General features: G+C 44.3%; 1 protein-coding gene across 2 annotated transcripts in view; it reads right to left on the bottom strand.

Annotated features, from left to right (window-relative positions):
• The window catches only part of Sec63 (SEC63 homolog, protein translocation regulator), a 71044-nt gene extending 65200 nt beyond the window's left edge, over positions 1 to 5844 (bottom strand). Inside the window, exon 1 of one of the 2 annotated variants that reach the window (XM_031348542.1) lies at positions 5498 to 5844. In XM_031348542.1, coding sequence (XP_031204402.1) covers positions 5498 to 5621 — 124 coding nt within the window. In that variant the 5' untranslated portion in view covers positions 5622 to 5844. The remainder of the gene's footprint in view (positions 1 to 5497) is intronic. The other variant, XM_031348543.1, reaches the window with a different exon arrangement.
• Positions 5845 to 18257: the final 12413 nt, after the last annotated feature.

The raw sequence follows: 18257 nt of genomic DNA, 5'->3' as shown, positions 1-18257 counted from the left end.
TCAGGTATTTCTGGAGTAGCTTGCTGCTAACAACAAATAGAGACCCAACATTTAAAAAAAAAAAAACAAAAAACAAAAAACAGTTCTCTCCAGTCATACACAACTCATTCCCCAACAGCAGAAACATTCAGTTTCCCAGTACATAGTACTTTCTGGGAATGGTCTGTATGTTAGGCCACAAATTATCAGATTATCTCTCATGTGACTACATGGATGACATTTTTTAAAAAGTGACAAGTAAAATTACAACAAAAGTAAAATTTATAGAACTATGAACAAGAATCTAGCACATCAGAGAACTCAGAAAACTTTAAAGATGAATGAAAATATAAAACAGCACATACCAAAATTTATGGGGCACAGCAAGAATATTCAGTGGGAAGGTTCAGAGTTTAAATACAATAAGATCATAGCCATAAAAGAAAGAAGATCAACTTTTGTTCTGTTCATTCCTTCATGCTTTTTAGTTTTTAAAGGTCAATTTCATTATTTGAAGGGGGCACATAGGGGGCATCATATCTCAAACTCAGGAAAACTGCTGAGGTTATTTAGCACAGCAAAGCAGATGCTGTCCAAAAGAAAGCCTCTCTCAGTGCCACCAGCACCTGTTTCAGAACCACCCTGGCTAGCACACCATGCTCCCTATCCTAAGCTCTCTAGCATCATGTCTTCACTCACTTATCATGCATGCAGGTACACACTGAGGCCAGAATTGGACCCTCTCTAGGAACTGAACTGTGGTCCTCTGCAAGAACTACTGAACAATACATCCATCCCTTTTTTAAAAATGGTGTGTGTGTATGTGTGTGTGTGTAGGAACCATGGTGTATATGCAGCTTTTGTGTGTGTGTGTGTGTGTGTGTGTGTGTAGAAACCATGGTGTATATACAGCTTTTGTGGATAACTTGCAGGAGTCAGTCTCTCTTTCTACTATGTGGGTTCCAAATATGGAATCCAAGCTATCAAGCTTGGCAGCTGGTACTAGTAGGAGCCATATATCTGGCCCCTTTGTGTTTTTCTGCATTATTTACAGCTTAAGAAGAAAAACACTAAGACTGAAAACAATCTGGTCTATTACCTAGCAGCAGCATCTACAAAAACTGAAAACATTATTTGCCAAATGAAAAGAATTGTATTGTAGTTTTAGAGGCATATTTACACATACCCTTTTCTTCCCCTCTTCTAAAAACCTTTCTTAGGAGACCTGGTTGGTTTGAGGTTTTCCGATTTTGAGATAAAGTCACTTAATAGCCCAGAATGACCTGCAATCTCACAATCCTTTTACCTCAGCCTCCCTCCCAAATGCTGGCTTTACATGTGTGCACCACAAGCCAGCCTCATAACCAGTTCTTGATTCTGATGGCAAGCTATTATTTTAACCCCTAGGAGAGGAAGCTTGAAGTTCAGAGTTAACTAAAATAGAGACTAGGCTAGATATGAAACCTTTTTAAAGTGGGATTTTCCTATTATAGTACTAACGGATAAAAATGGAACTACTCACATCCTCAAATAAAAGGTGATTAACTTATATACTATTTGAGAAAACACAAATTTTTTAAAAGCATTTCACTAATTTTTCAAACAATAAAAAAAGAAACAAGTACCTAAATAATAAATCAAAACTGTGGTAACAGTATCACTGCAGGTCAGACACTGTTCTCAACATTTACCATAAAAGCCCAGTTTAATCTCTGTTCTAATTCTATAAAAAGAGACTTCTCAGTCCCTAATTTATAGATGACCATGCTGAAACACAAAATCCGCACAGTAACCTGACAAGCCAGGTTTCAAAATCAGGCAGTTTTGAAAAAGGTCAAGGAATCAGAAACTAAACAGACACCTGAGAGATGGCATACAGATTAACAGTATTGGCACCCAGGCTGTGTGGTAGTGGCACACACCTTTAACCCCAGTGCTAGGAAGACAGAGGCAGGCAGATTTCTGCATGTTTGTAGCCTGTTCTACAAATTAAGTTCTAGGACAGCAAGGAGTACACAAAGAAATCCTACCTCAAAAAATAAAACCAAAACAAAAAAGAGGATGTACACTTTTCCAGAAGATCTCTGGTTCCTATCACTTACATCCGATAGGTTACCACTACCTGGTAGGTAACTTCTGCTCTAGGGGAATCTGAAACCTTGCTCTGGACTCCACAGGAGCTCACCCTCACATATCCGTACTACACTCCCCCACACACACAGACACACATACGCCATTAAAAAGTTATTTTTTAAAGTATACATAAATAAATAGGCTGTGCATAGGTAGTGGCACATGCCTTTGATCACTTGGTAGGCCAAACTAACTAACCAGAAATGTAGGCTTACAGAAAAAATAAAATGGCAATGCACATACAAAATTACAGTACAGTATTGGTGGAAAACTTTATACATATAAGAAGTGGCTGAGGTAACTGCAACTATTTCAGAATTTTAAGAATGGCTAAAAGCTGGGCAGTGGTGGCGCATGCCTTTAATCCCAGCACTTGGGAGGCAGAGGCAGGCGATCTCTGAGTTTGAGGCCAGCCTGATCTACAGAGTGTCTACAGCCAGGGCTAGACAGAGAAACCCTGTCTCGAAAAAAACAAAAACAAAAAACAAACAAAAAAAAAAAAAAAAAAAAAAAAAAAAAAAAAAAAAAAAAAAAAAAAAAAAAAAAAAGGAATGTCTAAAATACTAAAGACTCCGATCACAGTAACTACTTTGGAATCTAGTAATGGATAACTACAATATGTTGCTTATAAACTACATTTAAACTTGTCTTTGGGAATGGAGAGATGACTCATAAATTAAGGGAGCACTTTCTGCTCTCACAGAGGACCTGAGTTCTGTTCCCAGCACCCACACGGTGGCTTACAACCACACATAACTTCAGATCTTGACTTCCTGGGGATCTGATGCCATCTTCTGTCCTCCTCAGGCACCAGGCACTCACATGGTCCATCTACAGACAGGTAGGCATACACATAAATACACATAAATCAAAATCAAAATCTGAGTTGTCTTGACACAAAGTATTACTTTCAACTACCAGAACTTTAAGCACTGTTATATAAGTGATTTCTTAAGCTATGTAAATCAAAAAGGTAGGGCACTGATTCTTGTTTTTATCCTCTCTATGACGGTAGGTCCATGTAGACCAGTATCTGTGTGTAAGGTTAAAGGTCAAGTTTCTAGTTTTGGTTCTCCCAAAGGGGTCCAGGACCAAACTCAGGTGGTCAGGTTTATAGGGGAAATGCTTTTAACCCACTTAGCTAACTCTCTGGCCCTAATTTCTGGTTTTGTTTGTTTTTTTTTTTTATTTGTTTGTTTGTTTGGGTTTTGGGGGAGGTTGGCTTGGGGGAGTTGTTTATTTTGTTTTTTAGCAAAAAGCACATACCAAAACAAATGTACTACCCAAAACAACCAGCAAAAGCCAATCCAAGAAAGGTCTCAAAGCAGCCTCTTAAATCTAGCTACAATTTAGACCTTTTGTTACAAAGTATCAATTTATAACAAACTCTCTCTCCAGACTGGTTAGATGAGAGTACCTGGGAACACCTGGATGTAAGAACTCCCTGCATTCCTTTACCGTTGTGCCTCTTCAGAGAAACCCTTAGAAGGAAACCTATGTCCTTAAAGACGACTTCATATATTCAACCCACCATCCCAACACACAACCAACCACACACAAACTGGTGGTAAGCAGGGAGCACTAACTACAATACTGAAGTGGACCCTGCCTCCTTGCTGCTTTTGTTTCTTTCTTCTTTCTATTTAATCACTTGGTATGGAAAGGATGCCTACAGCCCCCGTGGAGGTCACTGGACTACTTACTTAAGAGTCAGTTTTTCCTTTCAACCTGTAGTTCCAACGGGCTGAATCAAGTTGCCAGGCAAGGGCCCTTTACCTGCTGGGCCATCTTTTGAGCCTGTTTTTGAGACAAAGTCTCTAAGGTTGCCAGACTGGCTTTGAACTCACTAAGTAAGTAGCCTATGTCAATGGCCTTGATCATCCTGCCTCCACCTCTCAAAGGCCTGGGATAATATTTGTGAGCCAGCACACTGGGCATGGGTCCCTTTAACTTGAAATACTGAAAGAATTGACTTAAGCAAACAGACAAGGAAAAAAAAAAAAAACATCTTCTGTATTCTGACTCCAAAAGTCCACACAGCCACTGATCAAAACCCACATTACCTAAACTAACTTAGAAACACAGAACTCAAGAGTCCGAAGTGAAATTTCCTAAGCCAACCTAGAATGAGAAACTAAGAAAGCTAGTAACTTTGGGTATAGTGTTGCTACTCGACTTCTTGTCAAGTATACAAAAGAGATGCAACTGTTGCTTGTTCTTTAGCCTAAGTTTACTTTAGTTCTATTGTGAAACCAAATAATTTTATAGGACATTGAATTCTCTCTTCAAAGTGTACCAAGTCCTGAGCTTCGCTGTTAACAACTTTCCCCAAGCTACAGTACACAACCTACACAACTTAGATCATCACCACACCCAACCTAAGAGCAACTTAGCAGACACAGAAAGCTCTCCCTCGGAGCCGCTCTTATACTGGAAACCTACTAATTACGGTTAACACCCCCAGAAATAACCCATTAGGCGCTTGCAGTAAGTGCCATCCGCTTTAAGAATGTCTGGTGCCATATGTCTCAGTGAAGTGCAAACCCAGAATCCAACATTACCATCTTCCACCCAACAAGCCGGGAAACTGTACTGGGCTGCGTTCGGGCACGACCTTTCACGTGGAGCGACTCAAGAACTAAAAGCAAAACGAGCTTGTGACCCCACCAACCACCTCCCTTCCACCAACGAATCCCGCTTTAATCCTTCGTGCCCGCACTTTTCCGTGGTAAACAGGAAACTCCAGAGAAAAGGAAACGGAGGAGGAAGAAAGAAGAAAAAAAAAAACACCTATTTTTGCTTTTATAAAAGGAGTAACGGCAGCAACCCCCACGATGTGACTGAACAAATGAAAAAAAGAAAAAAGAAAAAAAAAAGCAGCCAAGGGAGGAAGTGGCGGGGGTGGGCTGCTGCTGGTGAGCTCACTTGGAAGTCCCAGACGTGCCACCCGGCTCTGGGGTGGCCCCCAACATCTGCACCGACAGCTGCAGCGGGGACACCGGGAAGAGAGGGAAGCAGGGGGACGGGAGCGAAGGGTGATGCGGAGTTGTGCCCGCACGCTCCTGGTCCTCCTCGGCCAACTCTTCCCTCGCCCCCACCCGGTCCCAGCCCAGCCCGCTCCCTGGAGGAGAAAGGACACCCAACAAAAGCAGAGGCCGGGCCGGGGAGACAAAGAGGCAGCCGGCGAGGGGCGCCCGCAACGACGCGGCGCGGATCCCAGCCAAACTCCGGCGGACCACGCAGGCGGGCCCCGGCCCCGGCCCCGACCCAGGCCCCGCTGCCCCGGCGGCGTCACCCGGACGCGGAGCGTGCGGCCCCGGCCGGCAGGACCGTGCGGCGCGGCCCGGCCCGGAGCGGAGCGGGGCGAGCCGCCGCCGGGACTCACCCGCGTTCTGGTCTCGCGGCCAGAGGTAGTAGGTGGCGGGGATCACGATGAGCCCCACGAAGGAGGTGAGGAAGTAGAAGAAGGTGTTCCCGCTGTCATCGTACTGGAACTGCTGGCCCGCCATGGCTCCGCCTCCCCCGCCGCGCTCCCCTCACCGCCGCCGCCGCCGCCGCCACGACCCCGCGCTGCGCTCCGGCTCTCGGCGCCCCGGCCCCGTGTGGCGTAGCTCGGACGCCGCCGCCGCCGCCGTCTCCGCCGCCGCTCCTCCCCGCCCCTACGCCGCTCTCACGGACACGCCGCCGCCGCCGCCGCCGCGGCCGTCACCAACTCTCGCGAGAGGAGCTAGTTCCCGCCCCGCGCGGCTGTCCCCTCCCCGGCCGGCTCCTCCACACGCTCGCGGAGGGAGACGTGGCGCGCGCAGTGCAGCGGAGAAACTCAGCGGGACTCCGCCCGCGGCCCCGCCCCTGAGCCGCGGGCCACGCCCCCGATGTCTCATAGGCCCGCCCCCCCACCCCTGCTTCCCGGGCTTTCCTTCCTTCCCAGCACCCCTGGCGGATTCCCGGAGCTTTCCTGCCAGGGTCCTCCCAGCCCTGAGCAGGGGGCGAGCGTCCACGGTGCGACGGGCACCTGAGTTTCTGCGAGCCGAGCGAGGTTGCCTGCCGTGCCTCTCCTATCCCCCCTCTCACTTTTCCTCAGCTTCGGATCCACGCCACCACTCGAACCTCGCGGAAACAAGTGCCATTGAGAATAGGGAGCGAAGAACTCCTCAGAGTTCCAAAAGCTTAGGTATTTGGAGCTGCCAGTTCACCCAGGCTTTCTGTGACTCAAGCGATCGTGTGTTCAATTTGTCAGTAAAGCATGGAATAAAGCAAAATATAGATCGGGGGCCCTCAACCATCCTAATGCTACCTCCCTTTAATACAGACACCCTCATGTCGTCGTGACCCCAACCATAAAATTATTTTCGTTACTAGTTCATAACTGTAATTGTACTACTGTTACACATTGTAATGTAAGTATATGATATGCAAGATATCATACTCTCTCTAAAACGGTCGTTTGACAACTCCCCTCTCAGGGTCCGAACCCACAGATTGAGAACCGCTGTTATATGTGCTTTATTGATGAGAAAATTCACGCTTAAAACGGTTTCCAAAGGTCACGCTCAATGGTTTGGGTTTGCTCAGGATTAGGGGATCCAAACCCAGATTGCTCTGCCGCCCCAGAGAGCCCCTGGCACTCACTCCCTTGCAACCTGTGAGCAAACTGAAGTAGCAGTCAGTCACTCTCTGCTGCTGGCCACAGGTTCTCAAGCTGGAATCAGCAGAGCCGCAGGATGTTCCTCTAATCTTGCAAAGACCCCAACGAAGTCCAGGGGTGGCCTTAGCAGGGTGGGTCCCAGAGTTTCTTTGCACTGCCCTCTGTGGATCAAGAGGACACAGGACACTTTTCACAGGACCGCGGTGAATATTACAGGAAACAGTGTGCAATACCTTTCAAAAGAGAAACTATTGCTCAAGTACAAACATTCTGCTGTATTTTAAGACTCGTTTTGTTGTTGTTTTGCTTTGTCTTGTTTGCATTTTGTTTGGGGGGTTGTTTTTTTGAGCGAGGGTTTCTTTGTGTAGCCCTGGATGTCCTGGAAACCACTCCTTAGACCAGGTTGGCCTCGAACTCACAGAGATCAGCCTGCCTCTACCTCCTGAGTGCTGGGAATAAAGCTGTTACCACCACCGGCTTTTAAGACTTGTTCAAGACTAGTCTGTTAACTACATGGCTTTTCGATATGCCTTCCATTGTCTGAGGGGAAATCTGGTTACACAACCTCTTCCATTTAATGTCTCAAAACCAGTATTTATCATAATGTGTCATGTTTCCCCTTATAATAGATTATGTTCACAAGTATTCTGTCTCCCCTTTCAAATTCCAATTTAACAGGAAATTTCTGAAAGCCACTTTCGCTGCATTTTTCTGCCTTGCTTTTTTTTTTTTTTTTTTTTTTTTTTCTGAATAAAGTTTCCAAGGACTTTATTGTAGGAGGGAAACTTAGAAGAGGAAAAGAAAATTGGACTATGAAATCAGAACAGACTTATGGCCATCCTGAGGCAGGATAGACAGGGAATTTGGGGGATTAAAGACAGAAAAGAGTCCCTCATCCCCGAGCACTTAATGCCGGCACTCAGGTGGCAGAGGCGGGCAGATCTCTGTGCATTTGAGGCCAGCCAGGGCTATACAATGAAACTGTCCAAAAAAAGCTTGTCACCAGGTGAGAAGCAAGAACGCCAACACAACATTTGTTGTATAGGATGCTGACCTAGAGTTGAGACTCATTTCAGACATAGATATTTCATGTTAAAGTAGCAACAACCCAAACTTAAGGCCCGAGTGTTTATGACCTAGGCAGGCTCTCATTCCTCTGCCCAGACATTGCCAGAGAATCGCAAGCAACACTACTTACAATAAACCTATCCAACATCTCTCTGGGCCACACTTTTCTTTACCGACTGTAATGCCACCAAATGCACCCAGGAACCATCCAGTAACTTCAAACTCCATCAAAATCTCATGTGACTGTTGTGTAAAACAGTCGGCCATGGCTGTCTTTGAGTGGCCCCATGTCCTTGCTCTCTGTCCCGCTGTAGTTCTGAACACTCTTTCCCCTGACCTCAAGCCTAGGCCTCAGTTATAGTAGTATTGACAGAAAAAGAAAAGAAAAGAAAGAAAAAAACCACCAACTCTCCACTTTCTTTAGTTTAGTTTAGTTCTGGAATTCTTTAGAATATCAAAACCAGAACTCAAGTTCAGCCTGAGTCAGGGTCCCTAAAACTCCAGAGGACCTTGTCATGCTGCTGGGGGGAGGGAGCTGTCAAGGGGGAGCTCTACTCCCCATATTTGCTGGCAGCACAACCTTACTGAAAACGTGCACCACTCACAAACTTAGCTCCACTGGAGCAGGTATACTTTGCCCTGGGTGAATCTCTTGTTAAGTCCTTACAAGTTTTCAGAATGTTGAACTGGACTTTTTATGACTCCATTTATGTTTAACTCAGCATTTCTGCAAAGATAATACATCTGTTTTATAAACTTATGGCAAAATAAATTACCGATTATAACTCCTGCCAGTCCTGGTGGCACATGCCTTTAAATCCCAGTACTTTGGAAATAGAAGCAGGCAGATCTCTCTGAGTTTCAGGCCAGCCTGGTCTATGTAGCAAATTCCAGGACTCTCAGGGTTACATAGAGGAACCCTGCCTCAAAATAAACAAACACATAAATAAATAAATGAATGAATGAATAAACAAATAGTAAACAAGTTACCTCCTCTTTGAACCTTTTTTTCTGGAAAGTAACCTCTTCAATTGCAGCTTTGGGCTCATATAACAGTGGATTTAACAACTTAACCATTGAACAAATTGTAGCAATTTACTAAACCTTTAGCTATTAAAAATTATGAAATTTATTAGCTCAAAGCTTACAAATATTCAGTGTTTTGGAACTGGGTCTCATATAACCCAGGCTTACCTTGAACTCAATATAGAGCCAAGAATGACTTTGAAGCCAAGTGTGGTAAGCCCAGCATTCCAGAGGTCGAAGCTGGTAGATCTCTCTGTGAGTTCCAGGCCAGTCTGGTCTACATAACAAGTTTCAGGACAGCCAGGGAGAGAGAGGGGGGAAGGGAGAAGGGGGGGAAGAGAGAGAGAAAGAGAGAGAAAGAGAGAGAGAGGAAGAAGAAGAAGAAGAAGAGAGACAGAGAGAGAGAGACAGAGAGAGAGACAGAGAGAAAGGCTGACCTCTTCCTGCCTCTCCCTCCTCTACCTCCTGGGACTGCAGGCATGCACCACACCACACCCTTCTACTGATGCTATTAACTTACAAAACTATTTCTTTTAAGAGATCATCTTAGTGAAACTGTAAATAATAGTAAATGAATATGGAAGAACATGAGCCACAAACACCTATTGTCCTTAATTTCTGCATATGTTAAAATGTATTTTAATATTACTTGTGAATATGTCTGCAAGAGAAAAATTTAATCACTTTTATTTTAGTTGCTTGGTAGTTTATTTCCTCTCGGGTACAGAAAGCTTGTTTTTAGGCTCCTTTTAATAATCTGCTTTTTCCTTAGAGTGACTCTTTCATTTATTGGTAAGTCAACTTGTTACTGGCATTGACTTTCATTTATGCATACCAAAGTGTTTGTGTGGCTGTAATGACATCATTCAGGGGTTCTGTGTGGTGGAGTTAACTGCAGAGACTGGAAGACACCAGATGATTAAGTAGGTATGTGCAGTTAGTTCTCCCCGCCCTTCCCGCCCACATCTCCCCCGCTCATGATGTGCTCCAAGCCTTTCAGCGGAGACTTGGAAACCCTATAGCTACTTTGTCAGGTTTCTCCTACACATGCACAAATGCCACGGTTTCTCCATCTCGGTTATACCTTGTGCTTACACATGGTGGCCAGGAATGTTGAAGTCAGTGACATAAGTGCAAACCTAGGACAATTTTCTTTTTCTTTCTTCGAACGTGTGCCGATAGGGCCGGAGAGATAGCTCGGTGAGTCAGGGCAGGTGTTCTTCTTCCAGAGGACCTGAGTTTGATTCCCAGCGCCCGCACTGGGCAGCTTACAATTCCTTCAATTCTGACTTCAAGGGAACTGACCAACCTCACTCTTCCCCACCCCTGCCCTCACATACATATACACACAATTTTAAAAATAACAAAATTCAATTTAAAAAGACAGACGGAGGATTCGTTCTCACTAACCCGTTTCTATACCAAGTCAACACCTTCAGCCTTTAACTGAAGGGGAGCACTTTAGAGGGACTTTCTGGCACATCTAAACTGAGCATTGTTACTCCTGCTCTTTGGAGTGACAATATCAAGTACAATACCTGTCGCCTGGACTCCAGCCCTGCCATACCACATCTCATCTCACGACTGACAGGGCTAAGTGACTCAAGGATGGTAAACGTATATGCCATAGACACCTGGATCACTCCAAAGTTGGACAAGGGCACAGCAGAACTGAGTGATTTCATCAAGGCACAACAGCAAATAATTTCATACTTGCACATTGTTTATTTCTGGAATTTTCCATTTAGTATTTTTGATAGTGGACATACTAGACCGTGGGTAACTAAAACCATGAAAAACAAAATCCAAGGAAAGGAAGAATTATGTATGGCCTTTATTCCTGAGGCCTAGGAAATCGCCTTTTGTCTACTTTTTTTGTTTGAGGCGGCCTCTCACTGTCTAGCTCCAAACTTGGTATGTAACTAAGGGTGACTTTGAACTTCTGATCCACCTGTCCCTCTATCCTAAGGCTGATACCACCAAACACTGTTGGTTTGTTTTTTTTTTAACAAAATCTCAATTGTTTGATTTTTACCAATAAAGACTCAGGAGCCAGATGCTGAGATGAAAGCCTGCTAGCCCAGAGAGGCAGAGAAAGCACACCATTGACCTTCCTCCCTAGGTGATGGCCTAGCATGAGTCTCTTCCCTCACACATCTCAAAAAAAAAAAAAGCCCCTTCAAACTGAATGTCCCTCCCTTCTACTTCCTGTGTATCTCTCTGACCTCCTGACTCTCTCTTACTCTCCCTTTTTTTTTTCTTAATAATCCTGTGTTCACTTTCTGTCAACTGGTTGCTCCTTCCTCTAGACCGGTGGTTGACTTTATTTGATCCTGTTTGCAATATTCAAGCAGAAAGCCCTTGGATTAAAGGTGTGTGCTAAGGCTGAGCCTCACCACAACTACAAACAGGTTTTTGCAGTAAATAACACAATCTCAAGTTCACAGTGTGGTCAAATATCCTGCAACAAAGCACACTTTCAAATCATTGTTTTGTTTATTTGTTTGTTTGTTTTTATTTTTCGAGACAGGGTTTCTCTGTGTAGCTCCAGCTGTCTTAGAACTCACTATGTAGACTAGGTTGGCCTTGAACTCAGAAATCCACCTGCCTCTGCCTCCCAAGTGCTGGGATTAAAGGTGTGCACCACCACCGCCGGCTCAAATCATTTTTTGAAAGTCTTTTTGATTCAAGCATGCTAGCACATGGCATTCATTTCTTCAGTTGGGAGGTAGACACAGTCAAATATCTGTGACTGCCAGGGCTGCATATTGAGACCCTGTCTCAAAACAAAAGGCCAAACTCAAGAGAGACGTCTCAGTGGTTAAGAGTACTTCCTGTTCTTCTTTTTTAAAGATTGTGTGTGTGTGTGTGTGTGTGTGTGTGTGTGTGTGTGTGTGTGTGTACATGCATACTCTCAGAAGCCAGAGATATTGGATCCTTTGGAGTTGGAGCTACCTGATGTGGGTACTGAGAATCAAACTTGAGATATCCAGAAGAGCAGAGCATGCTCTTAACTACTGAGCCATCATCTCTCCAGCTCTATGCCTGATGCTCTGAGCCATCATCTCTCCAGCTCTGTGCCTGATGCTCTGAGCCATCCAGGCTCTGATCCTGATGCTCTGAGTCTCTCCAGCTCCTCATGTCCAGAAGGCAACTCACAGCTATCTGTGTCCAGTTTCAGGAGATCTGATTCCCTCATATGGCCTCCTTGGCCGCCAGGTACACATGTGGTGCTCATACATACATACATACATACATACAATCAAATCAGTTATACACCTAAAGTTAAAATAGATATTTTTAAATGTGTGCTTGCACATTGTGTGCAGTGCACCCTTGTGTGTAAGTACAGGCACACACCTGCCATGTGGCACTTGTGGAAGTCCAAGGACTACCTCGGCATCAGCCATTGCCTTCCTTCCACCCTGTTTGAGAGCAGAGCTCTTGGTCTTTCTCTACTGCAGGCATGCTAGCTGGCCCTCAAGCCTCCAGGGTTTCTCCTGACCTAATCTCCTGTCTCCCTGGAAGGGTGCTGAGTATATAGATGCATTTATCATTTGATTTCACAAAAATCTCCTATAGTACTCCAGAAAATAATATAAAATTATAGTCATACAATCAGTTATGTATTCTAATTGCTAAAAGTTTGTATAACCTTCCGGTTCTGTCTATGGCTGGAGCCGATCCTGTGCCACAGTGCCTGGAGCTTATCCTGTGCTACAAGTGCTCCATACCCAAATACCTCAGGGAGAAAGCTGGTCCCCCAGGAGTGCTGACATGCCTATAAGCACAGGTAAGACCACTACTTCTGCTCCGAGGGACCCACCCAGAGCCCTCAGAACATGGGAACTGAGGGGCAGCCTGGGATAAGATCCTTCTGGTTTCCATCTGCACAGTGCCTGGAGCTGATTCTGTGCCACAGCTCTCCATACCCACATTCCTCCCAGAAAGATCTGGTCTCCCAGGAGTACTGACACACAGACTTGAAGGATGGGCAAGTAACAGCCAGAGACAGCAAGACCAGCTAACACCAGAGATAACCAGATGGTGAGAGGCAAGAGCAAGGACATAAGCAACAGAAACCAAGGCTACTTGGCATCCTCAGAACCCAGTTCTCCCATCACAGCGAGCCCTGGAAACCCCGACACACCAGGAAAGCAAGACTCTGATTTAAAATTACATCTCATGATGATGATAAAGGACTTTAAGAAGGACACAAATAACTCCCTTTAACAAAATACAGAACACAGGTAAACAGCTAGAAGCCCTTAAAGAGGAAACATAAAAATCTCTTAAAGAATTACAGGAAAACCCAACCAAACAGGTAAAGGAATTGAACAGAACCTTCCAGGATCTAAAAATAGAAATAGAAACAATAAAGAAATCACAAAGGGAGACAACCCTGGAGATAGAAAACCTAGGAAAGAAATCAGGAGTTATAGACGCAAGCATCACCAACAGAATACAAGACATAGAAGAGAGAATCTCAGGGGCAGAAGACACCATAGAAAACATTGACATGACAGTCAGAGAAAATGCAAAATGCAAAAAGCTCCTAATCAAAAACATCCAGTAAATCCAGGACACAATGAGAAGACCAAACCTAAGGATAATAGGTATAGAAGAGAGTGAAAATTCCCAACTTAAAGGGCCAATAAATATCTTCAACAAAATTATAGAAGAAAACTTCCCTAACCTAAAGAAAGAGATGCCATTCAAGAAGCCTACAGAACTCCAAATAAATTGGAACAGAAAAAAAATTCCTCCCATCACATAATAATCAAAACACCAAATGCACAAAACAGAGAAAGAATATTAAAAGCAGTAAGGGGAAAAGGACAAGTAATATATAAAGAGAGACCAATCAGAATCACACCAGACTCCTCGACAGAGACTACGAAAGCTAGAAGACCCTGGGCAGATGTCATACAGACCATAAGAGAACACTAATACCAGCCCAGGCTACTATACCCAGCAAAACTCTCAATTACCTTAGAGAAAACAAGTTATTCCATAACAAAACCAAATTTACACAATATCTTTCCACAAATCCTACAAAGGATAGTAGATGGAAAACTCCAACACAAGGAGGGAAACTACACACTAGAAAAAGCAAGAAAGTAATCTTCTTTCAACAAGCCTAAAAGAAGATAGCCACACAAACATAATTCCACCTCTAACAACAAAAATAACAGCAACAATACATAAACAGGACCCAGCATTTTGCTGCATACAGGAAACGCACCTCAGTGTCAAAGACAGACACTACCTCAGAGTAAAGGACTGGAAAACAACTTTCCAAGCAAATGATCCCAAGAAGCAAGCTGGAATAGCCATTCTAACATCGAATAAAATCAACTTTCAAGCAAAAGTTATCAAAAAAGATAAGGAAGGATCATATGAAGCTCAAGAAGAAGGAAGACCAAAGTGCAGATGCCTCAATGCTTCTTAGAAGAGGGAACAAAATACTCACAGGAGGAAATACAGGAGAGAAAGTATAGAGGCTGAAGGAAAGGCCATCCAGAGACTGCCCCACCTGGAGATCCATCCCATATACAGTCACCAAACCTGGACACTACTGCAGATACCTGGAAGTGCTTGCTGATAGGAGCCTAATATAGCTGCCTCCTGAGAGGCTCTGCCAGAGCCTGACAAGTACAGAGGTGGATTCTAGCAGCCAACCATTGGACTGAGCGTGGGGTCCCCGATGGAGGAGTTGGAGATGGGACTGAAGGATCTGAGGGAGTTTGCAGCCCCATGGGGGGAGCAACAGTGTCAACTACCCTCAACCCCCAGAACTCCAGGAGACTGGACCCCCAACCAAAAAATACACATGGAGAGACCCAGGGCTCCAGCTGCTTATGGGGCAGAAGATGGCTTTGTTAGACATCAGTGTGAAAAGCGGCCCTTGGACCTGAGGGAGTTCAATGCCCCAGTGTAGGGGAATGCCAGAGCAGGAAGGTGGGAGTGAGTGGGTGGAGGAACCCACTCATAGAGGCAAGGGGAAGGGAATGGGATAGGGGGTTTCTGGAGGGGAGACCTGGAAAGGGGAAAACATTTGAAATGTAAACAAAGAAAATACTCAATAAAAAAAAAAAACGTATAAAAAGTTTGTATAAACAGGCAGGTTTTGGTAAACTTTTCATTTTCGATGCTGATCCTGAAGTCTGGGGCGTCACACACTAGGAAAGTATCCTGCCGCTGAACTGGAGTCCTAGCCCTAGTTCTGGTAAGTTCTATTTTGCAAGATTTTCATCCAAAATTGGAGCTAAGGGGTTGAACCTAGAGCTTTGTACATACCAGACAAATAAGTGTTCTACCACCGAAATATGCCTCAGCACACAAAAGAAAATTCCAGACACTTATTATTGTATATAACCAACATATTGAGTACTTTTTTTTTCAAGGCCAGACAAAGGGTATCACTCTTTCTGCTTACAAATCTGAATCTGACAATAGTTTCAGGTTCCACAGATCCCAACAATGCTTTTTTCCTTTACTGATACACTTCCTCCTAGGATATGTCCACCGTGTGAATCAGCACATCATCCCTTCATGGTCCCTCGTGAGGAGAGATGTAGATACTTGTCCCACTTAGGCATCTATAGATATCTCATATACATATATCTGTATATGAGAGTTAACTACTAAAACCAACTTACTTTAGCATCTATCTCCCATCAATAAATGGTCACCATCCAGATAGGAACAAACCAGTAAGAGTCACTTGTGTTTGACACAGACTAAAAGCCAGGCTGGATGGTATGTGAGTCTGACCCTGGGGTAGAATGAATATTCTTAAGAAGTGGTAACCACATATAGGGACAGCTATACAGCAAGTAAGAATATCCCTCATTCAAGAGGAGGCGGTAGGGGGAGAGATGGCTCAGTGGTTAAGAGATTGACTGCTCTTTCAGAGGTCCTGAGTTCAATTCCCAGCAACCACATGGTGGCTCACAACCATCTGTAATGGGATCTGATTCCCTTTTCTGGTATGTATGAAAACAGAGTACTCATATACATAAAACAATATTTTTTTTAAAGGAGGTTATAGCAACCGTAGAGTCATAGCTGACTCCAGGCAGCATAGGTGAAATCACCCTGTCCACAAAAACATGTTAGACTGAGCCATCACTGCCAGCTCCAATTCAATGCGTGTGGGAAAGAACTATGACCTACAGACTGACTAAGCCCAGCCCTCGCTCTAATGTCTGATTCACTGGACAGGTTGGCAAGAGCTCATAAGTCTTAAATGAGTAAACTTGCCCTGCAGGTTAGGTCACTGCTTTGCTGAACAGTGAGACAAGGGTCTGTAAGAACAGACCTTCGACAAACAACCAGTCCAGGAAGGCAAGCTTCACCCTCTGCTACAATTGGCCTTGAACTTCAAGGCTTGGTGAATGGCTATCAGCTTCACATGCTCTTTGTCTCACTTGCAAATCAGGATCAATTAGCTAAATACACTCCCTAAAGCAAACACACAGAATGCCCAGCTTCTAGTTTGCTTGTCTCTAGCTTTTCCATACCACAAACAACATTCAGAGGATACCCAAGGCCTCCCTTTCTGCTAAGCCTCTGAAGGCCTCCCTTTCTGCTAAGCCTCTGAAGGCCTCCCTTTCTGCTAAGCCTCTGAAGGCCTCCCTTTCCGCTAAGCCTCTGAAGGCCTCCCTTTCTGCTAAGTCTCTCTTACCTTCCAGCCTGGCTTTGAGTCTCCTGCCACAATAGACCCTGAATCGATAGCATCGGTTTGTTTCAGTCTGGGTGGTGATTGTTTATTGATGGGAGGTAGATGTCAAATTATTTACTTCTATTAGGTAACTCTCTCAAACTCTCGTATACACCCATATTTATAATCTAGAGGAGATGCCTAAATGGTACAAGCATCTACATCTTCTCTCACTAAAGTCTGAACAAACAAGACAATCACTAGCCTGTACAGGATTACAGAAATAAAAAGCTGTTTCAGAATAGAACCTTCTGCCCATCAGCTTGTAGGGCATTCCCTGTTCACATGAATGAGAAACAATCACCAAACCTAGTACCCTGGACGGATGCATTTTCCAAACATTTTGTCGACTATGATTCCTATCAAGAACATACTTGGGGCCAGAGAGATGGCTCGGTGGTTAAGAGCACAGGCTGCTCTTCTGGGGTTCTCTGAAAGGGCATCCAATGCTCTTATGCTCTGAGACTTCTCTCCAGCCCCCTCGTCTCCATTCTTTCTTCAACCTGCATGCAGGCATGCGTGCAGGCAAACAACCACTCATGCACATTAAATAAAAGTATTAAAATCTTAAGCAGGAGAGATGGCTGAGAAGGTAAGAGCTGGCTGCTCATGTAGAGGACCCTGGCTTGATTCCCAAAATCTGTGGGGATTCCAACCATCTATAACTCCAATCCCAGGAAACTTGATACCCTCTTCTGGCCTCCAAGGGTATCAGACGTGCATGTGCTACACAGATATATATATGTAGGGAAACACCCATCACACAAAATACTTTCTGTCTGTTTTTTTTGAGACAGAGTCTCTCTACACAGCCCTGGAACTCACTGTATAGATCAAGCGGGCCTCAAATTCACTGAGATCTGTCTGCTTCTGCCTCCCAAGAACTGTATTTTTTTGCTTTCAAAAGAGATGTATTTTAGATTGTGGCCCTGTATATTACTAAAGAAATGTCACAAAATGAAAAACCTTCACCATGTGCAATGCAATGTGATATTTTCAATCTAATTTTAAATTTTGGATTTTTTTTTTTTTTTTTTTGAGACAAGGTCTCACTGTGTGGCCCCAGCATGGCCTCGAACTGTGTATACCAAGTTCTTCTCTCACTGATCCTCCTTAGCCCTCCTTAGAGTGCGGCCATTTCCAGTACACACTATAGCATCTGGCTTTATATATCTTCTTATACTAAATATAAACAAATTATACATATTAATATGTAAAATATACCTTTCAGTATAATCTAAAAGCTTTCTAAAGACGTACAGGGGTGCACTGCCTGGTAGATGATCCCCTCTATGTGTACTCTTAAACATTGGTCTTATTATCAGATGGGAGCTTTTATTTAAACAACTCCGTTGCAGTTTTTAGTCTTAGCATGAAATCACGTGTGAGATTGCTACTGGCCTTGGTGACTCACACTGTAATCTTAACTCTTGGAAAGCTGAGGCAGATCTAAAGTTTGAGGCCAGCCTGGGCTACATAGCAACACACACACAGACACACACACACACACACACACACACACACACACCTTACAAAGTATTTCTGGGCCTCCCTCCCAGAGTTTCTGATAGAACTGCACAGGTCAAGTTTTGGACAGATCCTAGTGCTGCTCCTGTGTGGTGGCCCTGCTGTGTTCTTGGAAGAACTCAAAACCGAAACCAGAGACTTAGCTCGCTGGGG

The sequence above is a fragment of the Mastomys coucha genome, unplaced genomic scaffold (genome assembly GCF_008632895.1).
Source record: "Mastomys coucha isolate ucsf_1 unplaced genomic scaffold, UCSF_Mcou_1 pScaffold3, whole genome shotgun sequence".
Classification (NCBI taxonomy): domain Eukaryota; kingdom Metazoa; phylum Chordata; class Mammalia; order Rodentia; family Muridae; genus Mastomys; species Mastomys coucha.
Note: the sequence above shows the minus strand (reverse complement) of the source record. Positions and strands in the feature narration are given on the sequence as shown.